Here is a 27,108-nt window from a genome sequence, read left to right as displayed (position 1 = left end):
GACGCAGCAGGGTGACTAACCAGTGCCACCGCCCTCAGCTTGCCGATGGCGTTGGTGCAGCCGAGGATGACAGAATGGCGGAAGGCAGCCACACCCAGATTTCGCCACTAGCAAAGAGCCTGAGGCTCATCGGCTACCAGACACCTCTGCCCAATGTCGAACTGATGTACGCCAGTGGTTATTGCACATATGCGGACTGGATACCCAAGGCTGGAAAGAGTCAACTGACGCCGATTACCAACATATTACAGACATGCTTTACGTGCGGAACACTGTGTCGAGTCCGTAGCCATCAGCCTATACTAATGAGCCGTTTCTTGATATAAACATCCTGCAAGAGCACGCTTAGGTAGGCATGTTTATACGGAGTACTCTTCATATGAAAATCTCTGTGCGGACACAAGTTACAGTAATGACTGTCCAGTACTAAGATTGGAGCTCAGTCGTAAGCGGAACGCCCGCTACCGTTGCCCCGTGCGCCGAGGAAAATGTACTAAGCAATTGGTCGATCGGTGCCGCTTTAACGGCGATGGAGGAGGTGTGTGAGCTTGCTTGGGGGCTCAAGTGCCATCTGCTCTCTCTCCTGACAAAATTTTCTTGAGACGGGGTTACGGACTATTACTCCTTCCATTGCTGTATGTTCCTCGGGTGTCCTTGACAACGCCTGAACGTGACACTGGTCGACGGGTGCTGCCAAGGCAAAACGGCAGCCAACTGGTGTGATCAAGTGGGCGGAGTGGCTACTTGGGTCTGGCATACAAATGTTAAATAAAGATAAGTATTGTGTATGTACCCCCCACGTACCTGAGCATTCCGCGAGGGCGGCCGGGGGAGCTTGACAGGAAGTATGTACCTAGATGTACTCCGTACGAGTACTGGTAAAAACTTTCGCACCAGCTTGGTAAACTTCGATGTGCCTGCAGGTGCGCGAGGAAAATAGTAACAGCGGGCTCAGCGGGCTTAGTTGGCAACGGTCTGGTACCTGGGAGAGGGGCCAAGTAGCCCCGCTACGACTGGACGCTAGGCCCCTCAACTTTCCGCTAAAAAGCCCCGCTCGTCACTCTCAATGGTGCTCCGTAGAGCCCGCTCCCTGCTTGCAAGCAAACGCATGGAAGGATGACAGGAGCAACGCCCAGTTAGCCAAGTCTAGCACCATCGACTTCAACCAGCGCAGCAAGCCAGGCAGCTTTAGAACACCAGTTGACCAGCCGGGCTGCTTCAACGCCAGCGCCGGGCTCGAAACTCCACCCCTGGTCTCTTGCGCCCACACCCTTCTCTCCCATGACACGCCATCTGGTCCATGGCCCACCTCACGCGTCGCGGCATTGTCCACCTGTCTTGTCTATTGCTGCGCTGGCACGAGCCACGCACAACGAACCACGCTGTCCTTGACACGGCCACATACCGCGATCCAGCATGCCCTGGGCCATTCGGCTTCTCGAGCAGGTGAGAGTCCAGGTGTCACGGTCTGCCCATGCCAGGCCGTTGCTGAAAAGTAATACTCCGTAGTACTAAGTAGCTTCAAGCTCCCGAGTGCTCCTCAGCCACCCAACCCCTCCATCCCCTCCTTTCCTCCCTCTCCTCCCACTTTTCGTTCACTCTGTCTATTGCGCGCGCCCCCCCTTTCCTCTTAATCCAACCCCCCTGTGCCGCTGCTGTCCTGTGGTCCCCCAGGCTCTCTCCCCTCCCCCCTCTCTGTTCTTGTCGACTACTAGATCTCTGGCCTCTCCTCTCGCCTCTCCCCTCTCCGTTCCATCCCATCCATCCCACCCATCTCGCCATCTCGTCGCTTGGAATCACCATCGTCAGCATCCCGTTTGTTAGGAGCTGACCCTTCGAGGCCATATAGAGCCTCCTTTTCTTCCTAATTCTAGAACCCCTCACAGCCTTTCCATGACCAGAATACCATCATCACCAATGACCAACTTCACGATCGAATCCACCGCTGTCACACTTTAAATCCCACGGGAGCGCGTGCGAGCGAGGAGCTAGGAGTCGAGAGCGAAAGCGAGAGTCTTGATCAGACGATATTCAACCATCGTGCTGCCAGCATCTACCCTTCAAGTTTTGGCCCGAATCGTGACTAGAGAGAGCAACCACCGTCGCCGTTTCTGCCACCATTACTTCGTACTGTCAAACACAGATCACACGATTTGGTCATCAAGATGCCCGGCGCCAGCGTCGCAGTCCTCCCGCCACAAGCGGCCTCGACACCTTCCTCGCGGAAGGCATCTCTCGCGCCAGAACGCAAATACAAGTGCCAGTTCTGTAACAGAGCCTTCAGTAGAAGTGAGCACCGGAGTAGACACGAACGTTCACGTAGGTACCCAAGCCAATTCAGCCGTTGCCGCGATATCGCCCCCCCCTTCGTTATATTCCGGAGGATTTAGTTGTATTTTCTTGGTTGTCATCGGTCTCAATTTTTAAACGTGCTTCTGTGGTTCCGCCAAGCACGCTGTTTGTACATGTTTTTCTCCCGTCCTCTTTCTTTCCGTTTGCTTGCCTCGTCATCTCTCCCTTGTCTTATTATGGATAGTCAAATATTCAAACTCAGCTGACATCGTGCAGATACCAAAGAGAGACCTTTCAAATGCATGAAATGTAGAAGTACGTTTGTCAGACGCGATCTACTTCTCAGGCATGATCGAACTGTGCACGCAAAGGATGGAGGTGTCCCTCTACACAGCGATGGCAAACGCCGTGCAGGCGGCCCCAAGACGCGCGCAATTGGCGGTCCATCCAAGACCCAGTTGGCTCTGGACACGTCAACCTTGGAGCAGATGGAAGTGGGCAATGATAGCCTTTTTGACGTAGAAGCTGCTGCCATGCTTGTAGCCGATTTGCATCACAAGGCTACTGCTGCTATGCGTGGTGACGATAGCACCTACGAAGACAATGCTTCCTTGGCATACTCACCTCATGGATCAACTATCATGGAATCTACCGTCACATATCCCTCAGGTGCTATTGCATTGCCTCAGATGCAGTGGGATGGCTTCATCCCCCCGACTGTCAACGAACCCAAGACTCATTCAATATCGTCTAGCGCGTCTGGGTCCTTCGAATCGCAACAATCCTTCACCTCGAACGCTACCATTCAACCTCGCGCAAACCAGCTTCCTCCTATGGCTGGACAACATGGTAGCGGCCTTGTGCCCTCCCTGCAGTCCATTATTCAGGCTCTCCCTGACGCTATTGCCGGAACGCCTACTCCACAAAGCCCTTCCCTCGTTGATCCTGCTCATGCTGGCTTTCACCCTCCACAGGTGGCAGGGGACGAACAACGAAACGTCATTTTGGATAACATTCGCAGCTATGATCGTGAGCACGCGATTCCTGAAGGGTTTCGCCTGCCTGGATTGGGGTCCTTGAACCGCTATCTGTCAACTTACTTTGGTTTATTCCATCACCATCTGCCTTTCCTCCATCCAGCATCTTTCAATCCTTCGCAGGTGTCACCCCCGTTGCTTCTGGCTGTCCTCAGCATCGGCGCACTTTACGCTTTCGACCAGGACCAGGCGTACATGCTCCACATTGGCTCCAAAGTGCTCGTCAACCAATTTCTCCAAAACAAGGAGAATTTCAGTTCGCGGAAATGCCCTCTCTGGACCATGCAGAGCTCGCTTCTCAACATGATCTTTGCTAGCTGGAGTGGGGACCCCAAAGGCTTGGAGTGGGCTTGCTCAATCAAGAGTTTGCTGGCCAACATGGTTGCCGGCAATAGATACGAGCTGAAACTTCGCCAGGAAGCACGGGACTCCGCCAAGCCAAGCCGGGCAGAATGGATTGAGGATGAGGGTTGCCGTCGCACTTACTATGCCGTCTACATTTTTTTCGGCCTGCTAACCTTGACATACAACCATACCCCGGCAATCAGCTTTAATGAATTCGAGGATCTTCAACTACCATCTACGGAAGCTATGTGGAATATGCAAGGCACTGAGGACGGTGCGTGGTCAGAGCTCGTTAACAACGCCACTGCAGTTACATTTATGGAGGCCCATGACAACCTCTTTCAAGGCGAAACTCTCCGATACAGCGCCTTTGCAACTCGCGTGATGATCAATGCTTTGTTCCTAGAAGTTTGGTATCACAAGCGCAGCCCTGAGGCTCTTCAGGATGTTGTAACGGAATACAAACTCCGCCTCGCCCTCGAAACCTGGGAGAAATCGTTGGATATGTGCGAACCAGAGACGGTTGCTGTCCCGCTGAGTGCACCACACAAAGGCCATCCCCTAATCTTCAATGCCAAGGCAATGTATCGCAATGCTCGTGCGCGATTGGAGGTCGACTTGAAGAGTGTACAAGAGGCTCTCCGTTATCATGATCCATATGAAGTGGCTGCTGCAATGTCTCACGCCCGCGATCGCGTAAAGCGATCGAGTGAGATGATCAAGGTGATTGAAGAGTGTTACGTCTGCATTGAAACTGCTGTGGTCCAAGGAGTTCGCTGGGTTGCTCGCACTTCGCCGACAAATTGGAGTGTCGAACATCCACTGTGCGGCATGGATCTGATGATCATCCTATCCTTGTGGCTCTATCGCCTGGAACATGACGAAGAGCCAGCAACTCAGGAGGAACTCGCCATGTATAACAAAGTTCGACAGCTCTTTGCTAAAGATCTCGACGAAAGCTACATGTCGCAAATGAGCTCAATTGTGACCCGCCTCTGGGGTTCCATGCTCGACGAAGTAGTTGTTTGGGGGTAAGTTTCAATTTTCTGACTCTGGAGCCACCCGCTGCAGAAATAATGACGATTGTAAAAAGAATGAACTGCTGACATATTTGCGATAGCATAACTCGTCTAATGGGCGAATCCTTCAAACTGCACTCCCAGGCACTGGTCGGCTATGTCGACGATCTCGAAGCTTCCTCAAATGTCTCTACCCCGTCGATGACCTCGCAGGGGGCAGACGAGGACAGCGTGTATTAATAATACTGAAACGATTGAAACGAATTTTTCCTTGCGTCATTGGAGTCGCCTCTCGGTCTCCCTTTCCTTGGCGAATACCTTGGTTGCGCTATGTCGTCATCTTGTTCGCGTTGTCAAGTCGAGTTGAGTTGGCTTCTCGACTTTTGATTTCCTTGATTGCTTGGGTGTCGTCCGGCGCGACGGTTTCGGAAAGGAGTATAGCATGTTCTGAGTATTTATTGAATCTGGCATTTCCTTTGTCACAATTTCCTTGCGGGTCGATTCGATATCTCTTACGGCGCTTGAGACAGAGCAAGTGGCCGTCAAGCTGCTTTGGCCACTTCAGTTGTGTGCCGTTACTTTTTCTTAATGGAAGGGGGTATTTGGGCAATAATCTGCTTCAGGTGGTGAAGTAGGGAATGAGATACGGACGGATACATTAGGGTGCGCTATTTCTGGGCCTCGGCGGATGAAATAGGATTTTTACAGCGGCAACACTAGTCGAAGACTGCAAATGGCGAGTCGATTGGCTGGTCCATGACGGCGATGCCGTCTTTCGCTTCTATCGTCAGTTCGATTAGCCTCGACACCTACTGGCTTTAATTCTCTACTCTGCTTTATTTTGCCCTTGTATTTTTTTTTGGCGATTCTCGTTACATTCTTAGCAGTTTGCATTCTTCGTTTGTTCTTTGTGTCTTCTATCCTTCTCTATCGTATTTTTTTTTTTGGGTTTGCTTAATTATTTTGCTTCTCAGATACCTTGTTCGATATACAGATTGTTGCATTTCCCTTTGAGGGGTATTTGGTTGTTTCCTTGGGTCTTTATCTATTTTCTTTTCTTTCGTGTTTATGCTCATTTTTATTTGCCACTGCTCTTTTGCCCGCTGGCCACGCAACCACAGAACAGGCATCACGTTGAACGACAGGGGCAATCGGCCTACAGGGCCGGATCGCCGCTACAACGTGTGTGAACCGAATAGTTTTGAGAGGAGGCAGGCCCGCTCGCTAGTGTATAGATACTTCGTATTACAATCAATCAATAATCGCTTCTCTGTCATCTACTTGAATCCTCCCATATGCATGAATTTTGGAAACGCAAGGGTAGAGGATATTCTGGGTGTAACATTAGAACGTGGAGTATAGGAGTGCTTGCACTGAGTGTTGCTGCATCTCGGGCTCTACCTGGTGTCTTGGAGTCTTAAAGTCACCAGTTGACGTCTCCTGCCGCCTGGCGAAGTCTCCGAGGCCTGCAGGATACCCGAATACATACATCAGAATAGCTGGGAGGGGGTTGTGCCTGCCTGCCAGGTAAGGTAGCAGACATGAAAGGTTCACTCTGGAGGTAGGAAGACCTTCCATGGTGCGCCATCTTTCAGTCGACGATGTGTGATTCTGAATTCACAAGCAGCATCTGATTGCCATTTGATCCCTAATTTCTCTTTGACGCCGACATCTTCTGACACCCTCGCTGAGCTTTCGACCCGCCGAGTCCGCATAAGCACAGCAAATCCTGTGTACTCATTGCAATCATATATTCCTGTCAATTACGAGACGGAATACGATACGAGGACCTGTGTGTAGGCACTGACAGAAGAATTCATGAACTGAGCGGGCCAGCATTTATAAAAGGACATCAGGAAAACTGGAAATATCACGCAGCACTTCCATGTCCGTCATGCATTGGGCTTTGGCATTTAGTCTACTGATGGTGCCCCGTATCGCCCTCGCGATATGTACCTGCGGATATTTGATGACTGACCGGCAGCCTGAAAACAGTTCCATATTATTTACGGACAAGCTAGAAACGGACTTTGGATCAATGAAGGACCTATCGCAAGCTTCTGAGTGGACCAAACAACAGTTTAATGTCTCTGCTATAGCTGGCAGAGGGACATATGGCAAGACATTTCTTCCAGAAAATGTGTTTCTTCTTCCGGAACCGCAAGACGTACAAGGCGATGTACACGAGCCAAGGGGCATAGCTCTTCGGGTTGGCAGTCAAATCACATCCTTGAATGCCATATCCGCTGCTGAGGTGGACACGAGCCGAAGGGACATGTTCTGGGGGTCATACCGAGCAACAATGAAGCTTTCGCATGTCAGTGGTACGTGTGCAGCGTTTTTCTGGGTACGTATGCGCTCGAAGTATCTGAAGAGCAAAGACCGGGGCTAAGGTATTGTAGTATTTCAATGACACACAAGAGATCGATATGGAGTTTCTCTCGCGACAGTTTGACGAAGTGAAGAAGGTCTTCCCCGTGAATCTCGTCATCCACTCCAGCCTATCGGCAAAAGATGGCTACGACGCGAGCAAGACGGGCACGTTTAAGACGACCAATTTAAAGTTTGATCCGACCAAAGGCTTCCATGAATATCGCTTCGACTATTTGCCGGGTCACGTCTATTTCTACGCCGACGGGGAAAGATTAGGCGATATGAAGGGTGAGAACGTCCCGTCAAGTGGTGGACACGTCATATTACAACATTGGAGCAACGGCAATCAGTTGTGGTCAGGCGGGCCACCATCATCTGACGCTGCGATTGTCGTCAAGTCGGTGAAGGCCTATTTCAACTCTTCAGACGCCGAGAAACGTGGAGACTGGCACAATACGTGCAGAGGTCATGGTGAGAAGGGAACAGTATGTGCTATATCTGACACGACACCAGCAACCTCTGGCCAAGTAGATCATTCCCCTCATAACGATGCGAAGGCTGGCAACCATGAGACGGGTGAAGAGAGTGGTGGTTACGGATCCCATCTGGCCAAGTCGCTGACGACAGCGCTGGCCCCGATGATGGCTGTATACACATTAGTGATGATGGGACCAGAGCTGGAATTTGGGCTGAAGGCGTGGTGGGAGTGATCAAAGAGCCAAGCATTGTAGATACGAAGAGAGGATTGGCGTGCTCTGTTTTGGACGCCCAGCATGAAACTTGAGCCGCAATGCCGGTTTGGCTCTCCGTACCAACTTGACACCATGTGTTCTTTTACACACGAGATGGTGATATTGTAGAGTGACGCCGCTGACCAAAATCAGTAGACTTCCAACGTATGGGTGGGTGGCGGGCCAAGACGCGATAATCAAATGATGGCTGAAGTCATCTGACGACGAGGAGGTGCGGCGGAGATGGCGACGAAGCGATGCATATTGTAACTAGATGCGAGGCAACTACCGATCGGCAAGCAGTGAGCATGTCACGCTCCAGCCTTGCTCTGGTTTGCGCACAAAAGGACAAGCTTTGGCTAGTATCGCCCGGCATAGCACTAACAACAAGATGCCCCAAAGCCATTGAGCAACCCGTTGACATGATGGAATGGAGCGAAATACTGGTGATGGCCGGCGGCGGGCGACGGCTGGTGGCTGACAAGCCTCGTGAAGAAGAAACGTGGAGCGGCAGTCCCGTGGCCTTGACGATGCCATACGGCCATAGAGCCAATTGCCAACGTTGATGTCATCTTGTCCGCTCTTTATGTCTGCCACCATTCCTGACAGGCGAGCTAGCCACTGGGCCTGACCATCTACCTCTAGGCTCTAGCACTTGAGGCTACATGTGGATTGAGCTCGGCGACAGTCTGCGTACTACTACTTACAAGCACCAAGAAGGTACACGCTAATGCACTGCAGTGTATTGTAGTGCGGAGCGCGATAGCCAGGTACCTCGTGCTTTCAGGTCTGGTTTGCAACGGCACGGCGCGACGAACCCTGGGGCCCTCGGGGCTTTAAACTGGGGCACAAGGTCATAATGGCATAGTCAGGAACTCATCTCTCCACACCAGTTGATCACTGCCAAGAGGTAGGCAAGGGGAGGAAGGCTGGAGGACAGGAAGCCGTCATGACGTCTGGTATAAAATGAACGCCTGCGCGCCCAAGGACCACGGCGATATAATCTATCCATCACATCTTGCCAACGTGCCTCTCTGGAGAGACACTTTCATGAGAATCACGATTTGAAGCCTACACCCGACATCGCCCCCAGCCCGTTTCCTAAGACGCGAACGTATGTGTTTCTACCTTCTTACCCCCTTTACTCACGCACGTCCTAACATTGAGTAATAGAGACATTAGTACTAGAAGTCGAACAGAAAGAGAAGGACAATCATCATGGCATCAACACTCAATGTCATTCTTCGCAACGACACTGGCTCTGCGCAGCTTTATGCTCACATCACCGGCCAGGATGATAAAGGGGTCATGCTGCTCGGGTCAGATGGCAAAACCCCATACCGTCCTGCAAACCCCAGCAACACTCTCCAGCCGCTCGGTGCCGACTGCGCAATTCCAATCGGCGCCTCCGGTACCGCAAGAACCATTTCCGTCCCTCGCATCTCTGGCGCACGCATCTGGTTTTGCAAGGAGAAGCCTTTGACTTTCTTCATCAACCCCGGGCCCGCGCTGGTTGAACCGTCGGCGACAAACCCGGCAGACCCCAATTACGACCTGGATTGGGGCTTTTGCGAGTTCACTTGGAATCAGCAAGAGCTGTATGCCAACATCTCCTTTGTCGATTTTGTCAGCCTCCCTATTTCCCTGCAGCTGAAGGCGGGAGACGGCAAAGTCAAGACTGTGCCCGGGATGCCCTCGGATGGCCTGGACAAGGTTTGCTCCGAGCTCGAAGCCCAGGCTAAGAATGACGGCAAGGGCTGGGACAAGCTCGTTATACGCTCGTCCTCGGGGGCCAACCTGCGAGCCTTGAGCCCGAATTCGGGCGGCGTCTTGATAAACGGCTTGTTTGACGGGTACTACCAGTCGTACGTCGATTCCGTCTGGGAAAAGTACACGTCCGAGGACTTGACTGCCAATACTCAGTTCAAATGGGGGGATGCCGTTGGCCGTGTCAAGGACGGCAAACTGACCTTTGGCTCGGTTGGCTCCTTTGCCAAACCGTCCGCGTCTGATATTTTCACTTGCAGCACGGGGCCGTTTGCCGGCGGCAAAGACGTAACCGACGAGATGCTCAACATTGGAGCGCGGATTGCCGCTGCGTTTAACCGCTCCACGCTGCTGGTGAACGCGAATCAGCCCGAAGGCGAAAAGGTAGATTCGTACTACAAGGACGCGGTTACCAATCACTACTCGCGCATCTGCCACCAGGTCAGCGTCCAGAGTCGAGGCTACGCGTTCCCCTATGATGATGTCGGGTCGTCATCTGGCGAGGACCAATCTGGGTTCGTAAACGATCCAAACCCTCAGGAACTGACAGTTTCCGTCGGCAAGCCACTCGAAGGCTAGGGGCCAATCGTGACTTGTTTTTCCTCTTTTTGGCTGTGTGAACGGTGCTGGATTTAATGTGTAAGTTTATTTTGGCACGGTCAGCTATCGCGTTGCCTCAAGCGCAAGCCTTTGGGGCCACGTGTCCATGTACGGGGTATTGATGATTTTGAGATGGAGAGCTGTCTGTATACTGCGGCTTTCACAGCTGAAATTGCGTGTATAGTACGAGATGTGGATTGTTTGTGGTTAGTCATTTTGTGTATATATGTTTTGTATGTATATATGGAATTTTTATTTCTTTTACCATTTCTTGCCCGGCCACCTGGAGCTTTTGGGCATTTTGACCATGATAGAATTGGAGAGGCACCACAAATGCAGTTCAGGACAAACAGTCCCGGACCATGACTGTATGGATTAGTTTGTAAATACATACGTAGTACCTAGCAACCAAGGTAGATGGATGGTTAACACACCGACCTAGGTACCTAGGCAAGTAAGCAATACTCGTTGGCCAAGTTTCTTTTAAACTTTGGTTTCCAAGCGCGCGACTGCCTGTTGATGGAACGAGCAAAACTGGCGGAGGGGGTGGAGAAAGATTGATGGCTCAAAAAGGGTCAATGCAGTACGGATGCAAGTTGGTTGAAGAGTTCAAGGCCTGAACCCATGTGCGGTCAATCCCTCTGAAGGCGCTCGGGAAGGCCGCTCCAACCACAAGCCAATACCAACCAGTGACACAAATCACAGGACGGATGGATGACGGATGGAGTCGACCTGACGTGAAATTTGGGGGCGGTTTTCGGGGCTGTTGTCGTGGGTGTGTGACCTGCATGTGCAAAATGATGATGTGCATCGTGGTGCTCCCGTATCTATGTGGGAAGACATATTCGTACGTAGCCGGTGGGTGCTGGATCTTGCGTGTCATACATGTATAACATCTGCCTACAAAATAGTTGACGTTACTCCAGTATTTACTACTCGGGCGGTTAACTTGCATCTGTCCAAATACGGAAGAGTAGGCATGGCTTGGGGGTGCGGTGACGAGAGATAAAGTTGGGGGGTTGCATCTGACAAGTCCAATGTAACCCCTGGTCTGCAAGGCCTTGTGGGTTAGAGAGACCACTTGAGGTTTCCAATAAAAAAAATATGTACACTGACGAGCTCCTTGGCTAAAAATACACATGTACCATTTCTTTTGCAAGGTCCAGGTTCCGGTTTTGGCCGTGAGCAACGAGCAATCCAACCAACGAAACTCGACTGGTTGTCACAGCACATAATGCCACGATTGCCACTGGGGACAACAACCCAATAGCCCAGACAACCCGTTAGGTCCTGTTACTTTGTAGTACTTCCAAAGTTTCCCATCATTGATGCGTCAAGTGGTCTCAAGTGCTTTGCAAGGCTAAAATCCCGCAGCCGGATTCCCGCGCCCACCAGTGACAACACCGCAGCAACCTATCAATTGATAGCACCAGACCAAACAGCAGCTGCGCTTCGCTTCGTTGGCTCCTTCCCAGCGCCCAGTGCCCCGGTTTCCTAAAGTCAAGTCCCCTCCTCCTTCTCCATCTTTACATTCGTCCCCATTGACAGTTTACCACAATACCACCTTGCCAACCGCTCCATGTCAGCATAAGTACTCACTCCCATATAACATGGCTACGCCCTATCCGTTGTAGAATATTCGCCATAATAAATCGGCGTGCAATGTTCGGTGGCCCGTTCCAGCTGACAATGACAACATTCTCTTGAACAATCATCATCTCAACGCTTTCATAGAAGCTTGTCGTCGAATGCCAGTCTGTATGTGCCTGAAGCCTCTGCGCCCCCAACTCGGCCCAACCTCAGCTCCTTCTCAGCCCTATCCGTACAGACGTCAGCCTCAATTCTCTCTCTCCTTTCTCGCCCCAGTGCTCAACCGAAATCCATTGTTGGGTAGTTTTTGACCCAAAAGGAAACATTTCTCCCTCAACCCTACCACCATGGTGTATTGTGGAAAGCCCTCCAAGGGCTGTTCCAACTGTCGAGAGCGCAAGATACGGGTGAGTTCTCAATGCGCAATGCTCGTAACCTCCCCTCCTCTCACCTCAAAGGTTCCATCTCACTATATCCTGAAACCTTTTTCTTATCCTCCTCCCGCATTGTAGTGCGATCAGAGAACCCCTACCTGCGGCCAGTGCGAAAAGCGCCAGCAGAAATGTCCTGGATATCGCAACATGGTTGATCTCATGTTTCGAGACGAGAGCCACCATGTAATCAAGCGAGCCACCACAACCCGAAGGCGACCCAGGAACGCCAGACTTGCCAGCGCTATCATTCCAGACACGCCGCCATCCCCGACTCGGTCTTCACTATCTTCATCGCCGTCTTTAGCTATCCGACAGCCCCAACCATTTTTGGGCGAGACATCTCCGTCAAGTGAGGAGGACTACGCTACTGAGTGTGCCCGGGGAGAAACTCGTGGGAGCATTTCTGGCAGCAGCCTTGTTGGCCGTCATCAAAATCGAGACTACAGCAGTCGAACCTCCACCACCCTCACCACCACTGCCGTCACCAATACTACCAGAATCCCTTATGGCCTGACGGATTCTCTGCAGGAACGTGGCATAGCCTTTTTCTTCGCCCGCTATGTTGCCACTGACCACGGCTGCTACCAAAATTATGACTTCATCTACGATGTATGGAAACCGCCGCCTACCTATGATACGGACTCGACCGACTGCATCACTGCTAGCATGACGGCTGTCGGCCTCACCAGCTTATCGAAACTTACTCGATGCCCCGAGACGTTTAGACGCGCCCGCCAGAGCTATACTATTGCTCTGGGCCTTGCCAACTCAGCTCTTAGCAATCCAACCGAGGCGGTCAAGGACAGCACTATGCTGGCCGTGCTTATTTTGGGAACTTATGAATTTGTCTCCGGCCGCACCCCGCAAACCATTAGGGCCTGGCAAGATCATGTCAACGGTGCCGCAACCTTGGCGAGTATGAGAGGAGCTGCCCAGTTTCGCACCAAGGCTGGAGCCAGAATGTTCATCATGCTCTGTCACACTGTCCTGATCAGTTGTATTCGTAGCGGCTTACCCATGCCGCAGTCCATGGTCGATCTCCGTAACGAGTTGTGGCACTTGACTGACACCAGTGGTCCCATATGGCGAGTTGTTGACACATTGTACAATGCACTGCAAGTTCGGCATGATATCAAGTCCGGCAAGGTTTCGGGGGTTGACGCCGTTGTCAAGAAGCTGTGCGATGTAGAAGACCAATTCTCGGCCTTGATCGCGAGCCTTCCGCCCGGGTGGTATTATCGTCAAGCGAAGCTATCCAAGCCACATCCAGCCGTTTTGGGAGACACCTGCCACATCTATCGAGGTCTTACTCAAGCAACTACCTGGAATGGTATTCGTACCATGAGGATGTTGGTCCAGGAGACTATTGTCGAGGTTCTTTGCGGCAGTACCGAAGACCCGACAATGCTGCCAAGCCATCACCAGCTTCAGCTTGTCAAAGCCATGAAACTCATACAAATGCTGGGTGAAGCATTCGTTTCTAGCGTGCCACAGCACTTTGGGATCGTCAGTGGCAAGGATATCGTTCGCGACAGACAAGGTCGCCACACTGTCGCGCCTATACCTACCCAGCAGCTTCCGCACCGGATCCTATCGCCATCGGATCAAAAAGCATTGCCTCAGGCCTCTAGCAGCACTGCAGACGCCCCTTCCTCCCTCTCTTCTGCCGCACCGCGAAAGCCTACCTTGTTTGATCCTACACAGTCAAGCGGACATGAGAAAGGAGCAGAACGGTTCCTGACTTTGGCTACAGCTAGCCATACCATCATATGGCCACTTTACACGCTCGGCATGTCGTCCTCGACGACACCTGAAACGCTTGCATATGTCCTGGATCGCTTAGAGGCCATATATCAAGAAACAGGATTTGAACAGGCCCGTGTTGTGTCGAGTATTGTCAAGGAGCAGGTTCACACACTGCTGTGGGATCAGATCCCAACGTCGAAGCTACCTTCTCTACCGGACACTGCATTGCCAATGATAGTGTAAAACGTTGTAGTAGTACGATTGAAATGATGATGGATACTTGTTTTCGATGTAAAATATCTTCAATGTATGCTATGTTTATAAATCTACCATCTATGGGTATTCGAATCCATCAATTTAGCGAGGGCATCATTCAGCGTTGCAGCTTTGCATTATGCAACCTCGCTGTTTACGGCGGCGCTGTGTGCTCGAATTCATTGGATATCCTGAAGCTTCTTCATTGTATCAGCTTCATTGTTTCTTGTATATTTTTTCTTCAAGCCAGATAGAGCACGGGGTGTCTAGGGACAGGTGTTGGACAACCACGCTGTAATCAAGAAATTGTGGACGAAACCGAAAGTCGGGAAAAAGAGTACTCGGCATTACAAACGGAGGGCGATTAGCTCATGTGAGATGTGCGATTTTCCGCTTCTAAATAAGACAGTCCAATCAACTTGATTATGCCCACAACGATCAACTCCACAGGTATAATTACACTCGCTTGACTTTGGGGCATGATCCGTGCAGTTGGGTGCATCTCCTCTGCTACCAACTATCAAAGTTGCCAAAGCCTCCACTTCCCTTCATCTTCTTCCGCGCTGGTTCTTGCCAATCCTCTAGCCTTGAGCCAATAGCCTCTGGCTCATCACCCCCATTACCTGAAACAGCACCTTTATTTAAATATTTGCCCACACTCTCCTTTCCCTCGGCCGAGACGATCGTGCCATCCCCTCGTATCCGCTTCCCCGTCCAAGTCGTCCTGTCGTCATCAGTGCCGCCTTTGCGACGGATCTCTTCCTGCTCGTGCTCTTGCCGTTCCTGCTCCTTCCTCTGTGTCTGGAACTCCTCAAAGGGGTCTACAAACACGACCACGTCTCTGATGAATATCTTGTTCAGAGGTCTGTTGGACCCGTCCGTCTGAACCGCCTCCATCTTGGAGAGGACATCCTTGCCGTCGACCACGAGTCCAAATATCGTGTGTTTCCGGTCGAGGTGGGGAGTTGCCTTGTAAGTGATGAAGAATTGGCTGGAGTTTGTGTTTTTCCCCTTGTTGGCCATGGACACTGTGGTGAAGGTAGGGGGGCGTTTGTCAGCGAACCGGCGGGCATGAACCAAAATAAAAAGTCCAGTTGACAAACGGAATATTGTACTCACATATGCCTCTGCTGTTATGCGTGAGTGGTCCGTCAAACTCGTCGTTAAAGTACTTGCCCCATATACTTGAACCGCCTTTGCCAGTTCCCGACGGATCACCACCCTGAATCATAAAGTTGGGTATGTTTCGATGAAAGGCGACGCCTTTGTAGTAGCCCGTCTGCGCTAACCTGATGAAGTTCCAGACTGCTCTTGGCGCCGTGTCGGTGTGTAGCTCAACAGTCAAGTCGCCCAGGTTGGTCTCTATGCGAGCATAGCCCTTGGTTTTGACCCGTTTCGGCTTGAGCATAAACTCCTCGTCCGTCAACAAAGCCCGCTCGCCGCTGGTTTCTGGCGTCAAGCCAGTACTTGTGAAACTCGCGGCCGCCTTTCCAGTGGTGTAGGCAGCCGCATTTGCGGCTAGCTTTTTGTTATTGATCGCAGGCTGGGATGCTACTATGATCGATGATGGACCTGTAGATGTGGCTGAGGGTTTTGTTAAAGCGCTAGAGCTCCGGTTGACATCCCCCCCGGCTTCTCGTGCTTTGCGAGCCTTCTCGACAGCGGCCTTTGCCTTCAAGACCTTGTCTCCCATGCTTCCTAATGCGCCGGCGTTGATGCCACCTGCATTGCGCTCCTCCTCTTGCTCCTTCGTAAGCTGTGCCCCTTCTCCATCTTTGATATACTTGAATTGCTCGAGATTACGACTAGCGGCATTTTTTGGATCTTGCAAGGTAATAATATCGGCTCGGCTAAAGGGTTCGTCGTCGACGAGGTCCTGCCATAGCTTGGCTTTGATATTCATGCGCTCTACCGTCTCCCACGCGAACACATTCGCATACGTGCCATGGCGAATAGCCACGATATGGGTGTTGTCGGTGAAGATCTTGTAGGTGACGGGATCAATCAAGTCGCCTTTGCCGTCGCTCAGCCCAGCACCGAGGGAGTCTGAAGCAGCATTGCGCGCAAAGTTCAAGCGGATTAAATCCTTCTTGTGAAGGGGTTCGCCATTAACGGGATTCTGGTTCGGGTGTTTCTCGAGCCATGCGCTTATGACCTCGACATCGAAAATGGTGCCATCGGATGTGCAAACTGGGTTCTTGAAAGGCTGGAGGCTGGCGGCGCAAAAGTTAAAGGGCAGACGACGAAATGGAGCAGCCCCGGATGCGCTCAGTGACGAAGACTTGGCGCCTGCACTGGCGGAATAGGCATCCGACGACGACCACTCGGAATGTGTAATCTGCGACGAGGGAGAGGGTTAGCGGCAGCAACGGGGAGAGAGGGAGAGGGCAAGAGGTTGATAGAAGACGGGCGTTGTGTCCTTACATAGAGCTTGTCAGTCCCCTTTCCCATAATTCCGGTTGAGCAGCTGGAAACGTTAGAGAGCTGTGGAAGGACAGCTATCCCGGTTAGCTCACGAACCTGAAGTGACTACCCGATATGGGAGTATAATTGGTGAACTTGCATCCAAGGTCATGTTTTTGCTGGTCTACATCTCAGAGAGTGTTGTGGCTGGGTTCGTGGCTTGACTGCGGTTTGCGCCGCCACTTGCGCGCGCCTGTGGTTAAATCGGACCTGCTGAAACCCACCTGGAATTCAACGATGCCGACAGCACTGCCACAACGAAGGGCCTCCCAAACCTGAGCCAGGAGAGTTCCAAGGGGAATGCATGCTTGCGCGAACAAAGCGACCGGCATCACCTGATGCTGCCGAAATTTTCTGGCCACCAGAGATTCTATCTCGTGGATGCTGAGCGCCGACGGATTCATTTAGAGACGAAGACGGCGGCACCTCGACTGGAAGTGGCCTCTTAAGGGAATGTTTACTTCGCTACGACACTCAACAAATCATTATGCGCTACTCCATGGTACAGGCAGAATTGTTACTTAGTAGGAAACCCGGTTAGGGGTGAATATGCTATTAGCTTGCACATGAGGAAGGTGGGTGACTCCAAGAAGGAAGCATTACGTTCCCTAGCACCAGCGAGAAAGTCGGATCAGTCACTTGATAGGCCGGATCCAAGAGGGAAGTAGCTGATGATCTCAGATGCGAGCAGCGTGCTTGACACAACTGCTGACACCTCTTTGCACTCCGTATTGTTAACCGAGTGTATGCACTGTTTCCCCAAAGGCTTTTTTGACCTGCGCGACGCAGTTTACTCGGAAATTAGATAATGCGCACAGCGATGCGTGGAGCCGAGCGCCGCTCTATAAAAGGGGCGCACACAATTTTCTTCTCTAGAAACTAAGAGTCTTCAATGTTCTTCCCATAATCCAAAGATAACCGTCATCCAATACTAGGGTGTCCTGCTTACGCGCGAGACTTTTCGATGAACCCCTGGGCTCTTGTTAGAAAAAAGTGACGATAGGCGAGCTATTAATCTAGCCTTATTACTTTTATTTAATTACTATTTGTAACAGAATACGGGGACACTCTTGCTAGATTTGATTAAGAACTGCTACAACGCTGCGCGCCAGTAGCTCTCTTTCAATATATAGCAAGAGCGTGCCTGTATTCTGCTACAAATAGTATCTCGTAAAAGTAATAGGGCTACATTAATAGCTCGCCTATTGTCACTGGTTAACAAAATTTAACGTGGCGGAGGATTTCACTGCCAAACGTCAACCTTTAATTAGAAAAGAAGACATGGTCGAAAATGCATTGGGTAAAGAGCGGCTGGATAGTATTGGCATTGAATAAATACCCTGAAGATGCCCTTGAGGTACCTTGATGGCCTGGAAATAGCAGAAGCTGCCAGTCTCGCGCACACGGCGCACGACAGGACCGAAGCAAAATGCCATGCCTAGCCCTTTCTTCCGCTTCGTATAAATCAAAACACCCATTAAATAGAGCGTGTGACAGAAGGGGCCGCCTGCTACTCTGACAGCATTTGGTACGAATCAGGACAGGGAGTAACTTGGTACGTTGAAACTGCCTGCTTTCCAAATGTCCATAACGCAAACATAGCTTCAGTTGACGCCCAAGTGATGACGGACCAGAGCTTCGATATCTGCTTTGTGGGCTGTCAGCGAGGCCCAGAACTTCTTCTGCGGCACCGGGTATCGCAGCTGGGCCAGCACGTCGTCATGCTCGTCGAGCGCATAATGGGACAGACGGCTGCTTCGGTAGTAAAGGACGCTGCATGTGAGCTTCAATGTTGGAGAGATTCAGACCAGTAAAAGGTGCAACTGCATCAAATTGATGCTTCAATGCTGGCGCCTGGGGTGCTTAGATGCCTAGGTTCCTAGTAGCCGGTGTAATTCTAGCTGGCCTTAGGTGCCGTTGGCTTTGCCCCCGCAGCACTTGAGGCCTCTTAGCGGCGTCTGGTGGTAGTACTACTAGTACTAATTGACCCCACTGTCTCATACTTCTGGACAGCCAACTGGCCTATCTGATATCTACATATGTAATCGATAGCTTGTCTGGTCTGCTGGTCTATTTCCGTGAAGCTGCCAAAGCTGCCACGTCTCCACGGCCAAGCCGCCTTGACTTCTCGGGAGCAGAATCTCTTCCACAGCACCGACAATCGCAGAACAATCCCGCTTTCGTTGACCGGGATCGGGCAATTTGGAATTCCACACCATACGAATATTGCATAGCCGCTCACTGTATCCTACCCCGACACTCCGTGCCCCGAAGCGATGCTCATCACATTCCCGGGCTGCCACTCGAGCTGAGGACGACTTCGTGCGAACCTCCAATACCCTATTCTACCTAATAGCCCATTGCTTCGCACAACCACCGGCCTCATCAAATCGCCGTCGCACCGACGAAACCGAGCCGCAGGCGGCAACACCTGCGTTTTCTTCCCATTACTTGCGCTTCTCGACATAGGCGTCTGGTTTCCACGCTGGTCCGATCCTGCCCACGCAGCTATCGTGCTGCAGCTCTCTGTCCACCATGAGGCTCTTCCTCGGGCTCCTTGCCTTGGCCCTGTCCTTCCGGACGACCTTGGCCCACGAGGTTGCCATTGTGAGCTTGCGCAATATGCCGCTTACCTTGAGAACTCTACTCTGACGCCTCTTGCTTCATGACAGGATGACACACAGGCCAACCATCAATATTGCTCTGGTTCGCAACCCCTTGCTTGGCCAGCCTCCTCGCGACCCATCTAACAAACTCTTGTAGGCATGTACAGTCGGCAAACATGGGGCGGACCTGTTGACCCGTTTATCCTCGTCAAGTTTTTCAACTCTAGTATACCAGAAGGCACCGACCCCATCGTGAGCTTGATAATCTTCCAGTGGCGAGATAGTAGCCTGGTTGGCGTCCCTGACCCAGATGGCCAAAGACGAGTACGAGCCTCCCCCTTGCCAAACGCCCAGTGCTGCGGTGTATCTTTACATTTCTAATGGTTGCGATGTATCTAACCGTTTCTTCTTCTCCCGGCAGCTCCCCATTTGTACAGACGAGTTTGTAAAATCTGGACATTGCAATACCACTGATATCGGCGAGTTCGTTGTTTCTCACAATGCCACCGAGAAGTCAAACGCCCTCATCTTGACAAAGGCTGTCCACCTCAAAGACGCGGGTCCGGTTCACTATTCCCTGAAGAAGACCGGATATTACTGTGTTGTCACACAGGGCTACACCATCGACAAGTACAACGCCGTTGTTGAATTCCGAAATGCTTACGGTGAATTACAAGCCACCCAGATTCCCAAACTCCCCTTCTACGGCGCAATGTCCATCATTTACGCGCTCATGGCGGGATACTGGGGCTTTCTGTACTATCAACATCGTCATGACATCTGTATGTCTCGGTCACTCCATGCCTTTTTGAGAAGAAGAATACCCTGTCGCAATCCTCTAACACATCTCCAGTGGCGGTCCAAAACTACATTACGGCGATATTAGTCTTTCTGGTAGTGGAAATGCTCATTACATGGGGCTATTACGGTTTGTCTAGCCTACAACCGCCGGACAGGGCCTGGACCTTGTGCGCTTTTACTAATTCATGCCACTAGATTTCCAAAACAACGGAGGCTCTGGCGTGGGATCAAAGGCCTTCCTCATTGTAGTCGGCATCCTGAATGCTGCACGGAACTCTTTCTCATTCTTCCTCTTGCTCATTGTATGCATGGGATATGGTGTCGTCAAGCACACTCTGGGGCGTACCATGATATATGTTCGATGGCTCGCGGCTGCTCACTTTGTCTTTGGCCTGGTCTACTCCATCACCAGTCTTGTTGTCTCACCTGAAAGTGCTGGTATGTATTGGGCGTCGGGACCACTCTGCAGACTATCACACTGTCCTAGGGATTTTCGCTAACCTGCCGCTTAGGCCCGTTTGTTCTCCTCATCGTCCTGCCTCTGGCCGGAACGCTGACAGCATTTTATGTGTGGACTCTCAACTCTCTCAACTTGACTCTTAAGGATCTTCGAGAGCGAAAGCAGCATGCAAAGGAGGCCATGTACAGAAAACTTTGGTGGTCGATTCTTATCAGCATCATTGTCATCTTTGCCTTTTTCTTCTTCACAAGCTTCACTTTCGCCTCCATAAATGACCCCGACTTTGTCCCAAATCATTGGAAATCACGGTGGTTTGTCCTGGATGGCTGGCTAAACATTGTCTACTTTGTGGACGTTGCATTCGTCGCCTACATATGGCGCCCTACCGCTAACAATCGTCGTTTTGCTATGAGTGATGAGATAGCTCAAGATGACGATGGAAATTTCGAGATTGGTGACATTGGCGTCCCCGACGATTGGGATGATGATGAAGAGGCCGAGGCTGGCAAGAATCAGCCTCACCCACCGCCAGTCACGGGAATCACGAGTTCTGCTCCGACTCGACCGGACCGTCATCAGCAGAACTCCACGCGAAGCATCCCGCGAGAGTCTATTGATGGGGAGACTATTTTTGCTGTAGGAGAGGACGGCGACAGGTTCTCAGATGATGGAAGTGACGAAGAGAACGCCAAGCTTGTAAATAAGCGATAGACTCTGAAGGCGTTTATTTTCACGTTAAGTACATGACATTGGATTGATTGCGCGGGAGGGAACTTGATCACGCTTTCTCCTAGATTTCTTATTGTTTCAATTTATTATTGTAATGTGACAACTATCTAGGTCAGGCTTTGCTCTGGAGTCAGTGACTTGAATTAGTCTATACTCTGGCTTTGCGCTATATAATGGAGTTTTGACATTGTCCTCGCATGAAATCTCAATCGTACAAATATACTACTACACGGGTCATGAACTTGGCCGAGCTACCTGGGTGAAACATCGCCACCAAATCCCACTGGGCGTCTTCGACCATCATTCTCAGGCAAAATGGCAAGAGCCTTGTAAACCTTGCCCATCCCGCTGGGTCCTCGATCGACAAGTCGCCTCCATGACTTTCTGATTCTCTCTGCCGTTGACTCGTCGGTGCCTGCAGCTCTGACAAGCATTTCTGCCCGCTCTCGTATGCCCATGAGCTCGAGGAAATCGGCTTGTGGCACTGGCCCGTGAACCTCGACCCCGTCACTGGCCAGGGTAGCAGCTTCCGCAATGGCTGTAAAGTCCACGTCGGCACTCAGGTCGACAAGGCCCGGCGCTGAGAAGGGACTGACCAGCTTGTGGTGCCGGATACCTCGCAGGGAGTTGATTGGGATGGTGTCGGATGTGCCGTAATCCAGAATCAAAGCAGCACCACATGGTTGCGACTTTTTCACCTTGTCAGAGCCACCGATGCGGGCGGCAAAATCCGCGGCATACAGAGAGGCGTCGGGGCATATTTCGACCACAGAGCCTGGGGACTGCTTGAGATGTCGGTACCTTGGGGACGACTCGGGAAGGTAGCGGGAATGCCTGGTAGGCTTCGACGAGAGAATGAGCTGGAACTCTGCGGCAGAGGCCTCCCTACCAGCTGCCTTCGCTTTAGCTTGATCTGAAGCAACCTCGGCTGGGTGTGTGGGCGAAACCATCATTTCTCGCCACTCGTACGCTGGCGACGAGTTTGTTTCCGTGGAGGAAGGCTTGACCGTCGATGTGCTGGTTGATGCTGTCCTGGGGGTTGATGCCGGTGCTGGAGCCGATTGGAAGCAGTGAATCGGAAGGGCATCAAAGAACTCGTGTGCCACAATGAATGGAACCTTGTTGGGTTCTACCAGCAAGATTGGTTACGGCAAAGTTTCTAGAGGACAGACGCAGAGCCAGACTTACCAATTGGAATTGACTTTAGGCTTTCGGCCCATACGACGGGCTTCCCTAAATGTTTTCCTGTGCTGCGAAAACCAGCTGCACAGTCTTCGGACGGGGCATCAGAGCCGCAAAGAAGCGTTTTCTGCTTCTCCCGAAGCTCTGGACTTGCCTCAACCATGAAGACCGACTCAATGCTGTCAACCATGGCCGGAAAGCGTTTTATGGTCTGGATAAAGACTTCTTAGAGTTGCTGGTATAATATATAGGTTGGTGCAAGAAGCTGGCAACAGCAAAGACGGTGGTAAATGCGGAACTTACTCGCAGCATGTCATCCATGAGCGTACCGCGACCAGGTCCAACCTCTATCAACTGAACTCCCTCTTTAGGCTGGCCCTGGCTAATCCATTCGGCAATGAACCACACGCCAACTAGCTCGCCGAATATCTGAGAGATTTCAGGAGACGTGACGAAGTCTCCCTTGACACCGAATTGGTCGCGATCCTGGCCGATTGCACCGGTATAATAACCGCCCAGATCTCCAGTCAAACACATGCGCATATAGCTCGCCAACGGCACTGGGCCCGTTGTCTACAGAGCGGTTAGCAATGACCTTGATGGCGCGGCGTCATGCTAAACTGAGCCAAGGCTATCCTGTGTGCCTACCGATATAGCCTCGAATAGCTGCTTCGCCAACGGCGTTGACCATTGTCTGTCCTGCCCAAGAAAAGAGGTAGATGCCGAAAAGTTCCTTGTAGCCGGAGATGTTTGAAGTTTTGAAGCGCAATGTCGACTAGGGAATGAGACGGCGCATCGACGTGAGATGCGCTGCAGACCTCGACGGGTCACGGCAGCTGATGTCGATCTCATGAAGAGACCCTACAAAGGTTTGTGCAACTATAATGAGATCCTCGCCAGAGATTTAGCAGCCGGGCTCTTCCGACTTGCTCTGTTGCGTGGCCTGCGATGGGCGTCGTGGGTGCGGTGAGTCGACCTGAACTTTTGGGGTCGTCGCATCTGGAGCTGCGATAAGATAAAAGACGGCGCCTGGGGAGAGAGATGGACATTGAGCGACCGCCCGAGCTTCGCCGCCCCGCGCCCTTTTGTAATGCAACACCAGACCTCTTTATATGTATAACTATTCACCCTTCCATTTGTGTTCCTACGCCCCTGCCGCTTCTCTTCCCTCTTGCATTACTATTGGAATAATACGCGTTTTCGAGTTTCAATTGCCCGAGTTTGAGCCTCTTCAAAGAGTTTACCGAGCCGTAAAACGACAGATCCTCGTACAAGTCCGCCCAAGCTCAAACTGGGCTGTTGCTCTTTTTTTTTTTTTTCCTTGCTCGCCGTCATGGCCAGCAAGGGCAAGTCGAGATGGGCAGATACGGAGGAAGACGCCCAGTTAGATGCAAGGTTAAAACAGGAAAAGGAAGAGAAGCGTCGGAAGAAGGCAGAGAAGGCGCGTAGGATTGAGGCAGACAAACAGACGGCCCTTGCCGCATCTTCACGAGGCCCGGAGTCAAGTCGCGACAACGAGATTGACAGACCGTCCAAACGACGCAGAGTCACGCCCGAGACCGGAGAGAGCACGACGCAGGGAAGCACCAGCAGCAATGACCCCAAGCCCATCAAGCTCCTGCGGTTCGAGGATACGGGGACTTGGCGCAAAAGTCGCAGTGTCGACAACTACGACAAGCTCAACGATATCGAAGAGGGCACATACGGTTGGGTCGCAAGGGGAACAGAGCGTGCCACTGGGAAAATCGTAGCGCTCAAGAGGTTAAAGCTTGAGCCCTCGGATCGAAATGGTCTGCCGGTGACGGGGCTGAGAGAGATCCAGATCTTGCAGGACTGTAAGCATCGCAACATTGTGCACTTGGAGGAGGTTGTTGTTGGCGAGGACACTTCCAAGCTGGACAAGTGAGTCTATCCCCCCTACATTCCCTTGCCACTCGACAGCAGCAGCCTTTGTGCCCTAACGCCCGTCCTGGCAGCTCCATATTCCTCGTCCTCGAGTTCGTCGAACACGACCTCAAGGGCATCCTCGAAGACATGCCCGAGCCCTTCCTCTCGTCCGAAGTCAAGCGTCTCCTCCTACAACTCACGTCGGGTGTGTCCTACCTGCACGAAAATTGGATCCTCCACCGTGACCTCAAAACATCCAATCTCCTTCTAAACAACCGTGGCCAGCTCAAGATTGCCGACTTTGGCATGGCTCGCTACGTCGGCGATCCTCCCCCCAAACTGACTCAACTCGTCGTGACATTGTGGTACCGCGCCCCGGAATTGCTCCTGGGGACAAGAACGTACGACGCAGCCGTCGACATGTGGAGCGTGGGCTGTATATTCGGCGAGCTCATCACGCGCGAGCCCTTGCTCCAGGGCTCCAACGAAGTGGACCAAATGTCCAAGATCTTCGAACTGTGCGGCGTGCCAACCGAGGAATCGTGGCCCGGGTTTCGCAAGCTCCCCAACGCGCGGAGCTTGAAGCTTCCCAAGAACGCGCTGTCCAACGGGTCCGTGGTACGCGCGCGATTTCCCAGCATGACCACCGCCGGGGCGAGCCTCCTGAACGACTTGTTGGCTTTGGATCCGGTCCGGCGGCCGTCGGCAAAGGATATGCTCAGCCACGAATACTTCCGACAGGATCCCAAACCGAAGCCCGAGAGCATGTTCCCGACATTCCCCAGCAAAGCAGGCCAGGAGCGGAGACGTCGGCATGAGCCAAATGCGCCCGTCAGAGGGCAAGCAGTCGCTTTAGGAGATGTTGACCTGAGCGGCATCTTCCAGGGGCGGGACAAGGAGGAGCGTGGAGCTGGCTTCACACTGCGAATGGTGTAAGGAATTTGAAAGTCGTATTGAAGACGTCTTGGCCAGCAGTAGTTGAGTTGGGGCTATTGCTTTTGGTCTACTACATCCCTCCATAATACTTCAGACAAAACACGAAAATTTTAATTCCATTGATGCTGGCGTTTCGAAACGCAAAGACGTCATGTTGAAATATGAATTAGGATTTCATCACGGAGACGCAAGCATTGTCCCATGGGCAGCTAAGAGATAAAGAATTAATTAATGCATCTAGCTTCATTAGAAGATGTATACTAGGTCCAACTCCCCCAGCCATAAATCAGTACACCATAAACCAAAAACCCAATTTCCAAAATGACTCGCCCTGTGTTTCCTTCCTCCAAAGTATATGCTGCAAAGACTTCAAATGCCCGGCCAAGACAGTACCCAAAACGAGAATATGTAGGTATAAAAAACAATAAAATCAGGCTTCAGCTTAAATTTTCATCCATTTCTTTCAATCAACGCCCGGCATCAAGCAAGTTTGCGACAGTTTCAAACGAGACAACTTCCGTCTTTGAGTCTCGACCAATAAAGTCGGTCACAAACGTCGTAAGTGGCATTTCTAGAAGGACATTGCCTTTGTGCAAGATCCGGCAGGATTCTCTCAATGCAATCCTAAACCAGCGACAAACCAAGTAAAGCTCAGGAACGTAACAATGCTCGTGGCAATAGCTAGACCGACAGCTTGGCGGTCAAAGGCCGATGCAGCGGCACTGCAAGTTCCCGGGCATGTCCAATCAGGATAGGCCGTGTATGGCTGGCCAGTGTACATGCCGAATGAATAGCTAGCATATGCACCAAGATAACCGGGTTCGGGAGCCTGGGTAATGCTGGCGTCGGAATCCTTGACAATTAAGGTGTATTGCTGAACACCCAGTGGGCTCTGGATGTCGTTGGCTTGCTGTTTCGTGTCCCACACGTAGTTGACTGCGGTTTGGAATGACATATTGCCAGTCAGAGTCCAGGTCTCGCTTGCTGCGGAGCAGCTGACAAGGACATCAATGGCAGTCGGGGTTCCTAGCAGCGAGGTGTAGTTCCAGGACCAGGTAACATAGTCACTAATCTTGTATAGCCCACTAGGCTGCAGACCAGTATTAGGTGTCTGCATGCTGACACCTGCTGGGGGGGCATCCGGGGGAAACTGAGTGCGAGTCACGCTTGCCTTCTTGGTTGCAGTGCCAGCAGTGCCAGACTTTCCATTTCCAGTCTTCGTCGCCTTTGCGGTATTCGAGTCGCCAGTTGTTTTGCCGCCGGCTTGGGAACTCGCGTCTGTTGCAGATGCTGATACTTCCGGCACGACTGTTTGAGAAGGATTTTTTTCAGCGGCCACTGACGTCTAGGGTTAGTAAAATAAAACAATGACGGCGAAAGCAGCATGAATGAGTGATAGTGTGGTTGATTAATGGACAGGGCTGCACCACACAAGGAGAACATACCAGAAGCTTGGCCAGAGTCGCTACTGCTATCGGCTCGTACGATGAGGGCATCTCGCTCGGGCAGCCATCGTGGCCATTCTAATGCCGAGGCAACAGAGCCACAGGTAGAAAGGCACAGGGCCAGTTGCACCAAGGACTGAGCAGGACGCATGACGAGTGCTGGGGATTGACAGAAGTGAAACGAAGCTGCAACGGCCCGGACGCCAATAACGTCAAGCAATCACGGCTGGTAAAAGATAGTCGACGCAAGAATATGGCGACTCCAATAATTGACCACGAACAAGACTGGATAAGAAATACTTTTCTTTCGTTGACAACTAAGGCGGTTCAAACGGTCGGGGCGATGGTGGCAACGGGCGAGGTGACTGGCTGGACGGTGGTCGACGCGGAGCAAATTTCGGGGGAGGAAC

The 27,108-nt window shown here is 51.7% G+C and overlaps 9 protein-coding genes across 9 annotated transcripts; 6 read left to right on the top strand and 3 right to left on the bottom strand.

Moving 5' to 3' along the window:
- Positions 1 to 74: 74 nt before the first annotated feature.
- G6M90_00g088260 (uncharacterized protein) lies at positions 75 to 4,933 on the top strand (the record flags this gene model as incomplete). The annotated part of the gene is made up of 3 exons (XM_066131325.1): positions 75 to 219; positions 2,569 to 4,705; positions 4,795 to 4,933. 3 exons carry the CDS (start codon positions 75 to 77, stop codon positions 4,931 to 4,933), a joined length of 2,421 nt encoding a protein of 806 aa, XP_065987406.1.
- Positions 4,934 to 6,731: 1,798 nt separating this feature from the next.
- On the top strand, positions 6,732 to 7,776 carry GUB (Beta-glucanase; the record flags this gene model as incomplete). The annotated part of the gene is made up of 2 exons (XM_014686804.1): positions 6,732 to 7,040; positions 7,096 to 7,776. The coding sequence occupies 2 exons, from the start codon at positions 6,732 to 6,734 to the stop codon at positions 7,774 to 7,776; spliced, it is 990 nt and encodes a 329-aa protein (XP_014542290.1).
- A 1,239-nt stretch (positions 7,777 to 9,015) lies between these two features.
- On the top strand, positions 9,016 to 10,143 carry E13B (Glucan endo-1,3-beta-glucosidase; the record flags this gene model as incomplete). The annotated part of the gene is made up of 1 exon (XM_014686805.1): positions 9,016 to 10,143. One exon carries the CDS (start codon positions 9,016 to 9,018, stop codon positions 10,141 to 10,143), a length of 1,128 nt encoding a protein of 375 aa, XP_014542291.1.
- Positions 10,144 to 12,101: 1,958 nt separating this feature from the next.
- On the top strand, positions 12,102 to 14,177 carry G6M90_00g088230 (uncharacterized protein; the record flags this gene model as incomplete). Its single annotated transcript, XM_014686806.2, has 2 exons — positions 12,102 to 12,161; positions 12,267 to 14,177. 2 exons carry the CDS (start codon positions 12,102 to 12,104, stop codon positions 14,175 to 14,177), a joined length of 1,971 nt encoding a protein of 656 aa, XP_014542292.2.
- A 522-nt stretch (positions 14,178 to 14,699) lies between these two features.
- On the bottom strand, positions 14,700 to 16,640 carry CYP8 (Peptidyl-prolyl cis-trans isomerase-like 2; the record flags this gene model as incomplete). The annotated part of the gene is made up of 3 exons (XM_014686807.1): positions 14,700 to 15,217; positions 15,309 to 16,527; positions 16,614 to 16,640. The coding sequence occupies 3 exons, from the start codon at positions 16,638 to 16,640 to the stop codon at positions 14,700 to 14,702; spliced, it is 1,764 nt and encodes a 587-aa protein (XP_014542293.1).
- Positions 16,641 to 19,187: 2,547 nt separating this feature from the next.
- Positions 19,188 to 21,230, top strand: PTM1 (Membrane protein PTM1; the record flags this gene model as incomplete). The annotated part of the gene is made up of 7 exons (XM_066131324.1): positions 19,188 to 19,259; positions 19,325 to 19,358; positions 19,416 to 19,582; positions 19,680 to 20,040; positions 20,112 to 20,186; positions 20,255 to 20,497; positions 20,572 to 21,230. 7 exons carry the CDS (start codon positions 19,188 to 19,190, stop codon positions 21,228 to 21,230), a joined length of 1,611 nt encoding a protein of 536 aa, XP_065987504.1.
- Positions 21,231 to 21,499: 269 nt separating this feature from the next.
- Positions 21,500 to 23,121, bottom strand: ndufaf7 (Protein arginine methyltransferase NDUFAF7; the record flags this gene model as incomplete). Its single annotated transcript, XM_066131323.1, has 4 exons — positions 21,500 to 22,377; positions 22,437 to 22,641; positions 22,734 to 22,990; positions 23,079 to 23,121. The coding sequence occupies 4 exons, from the start codon at positions 23,119 to 23,121 to the stop codon at positions 21,500 to 21,502; spliced, it is 1,383 nt and encodes a 460-aa protein (XP_065987473.1).
- Positions 23,122 to 23,763: 642 nt separating this feature from the next.
- Positions 23,764 to 25,253, top strand: ppk23 (Serine/threonine-protein kinase ppk23; the record flags this gene model as incomplete). Its single annotated transcript, XM_014686810.1, has 2 exons — positions 23,764 to 24,332; positions 24,407 to 25,253. The coding sequence occupies 2 exons, from the start codon at positions 23,764 to 23,766 to the stop codon at positions 25,251 to 25,253; spliced, it is 1,416 nt and encodes a 471-aa protein (XP_014542296.1).
- A 613-nt stretch (positions 25,254 to 25,866) lies between these two features.
- On the bottom strand, positions 25,867 to 26,849 carry G6M90_00g088180 (uncharacterized protein; the record flags this gene model as incomplete). The annotated part of the gene is made up of 2 exons (XM_014686811.1): positions 25,867 to 26,591; positions 26,699 to 26,849. 2 exons carry the CDS (start codon positions 26,847 to 26,849, stop codon positions 25,867 to 25,869), a joined length of 876 nt encoding a protein of 291 aa, XP_014542297.1.
- Positions 26,850 to 27,108: the final 259 nt, after the last annotated feature.

This window comes from Metarhizium brunneum, chromosome 5 (genome assembly GCF_013426205.1).
Source record: "Metarhizium brunneum chromosome 5, complete sequence".
In the NCBI taxonomy this organism is placed as follows: domain Eukaryota; kingdom Fungi; phylum Ascomycota; class Sordariomycetes; order Hypocreales; family Clavicipitaceae; genus Metarhizium; species Metarhizium brunneum.
Note: the sequence above shows the minus strand (reverse complement) of the source record. Positions and strands in the feature narration are given on the sequence as shown.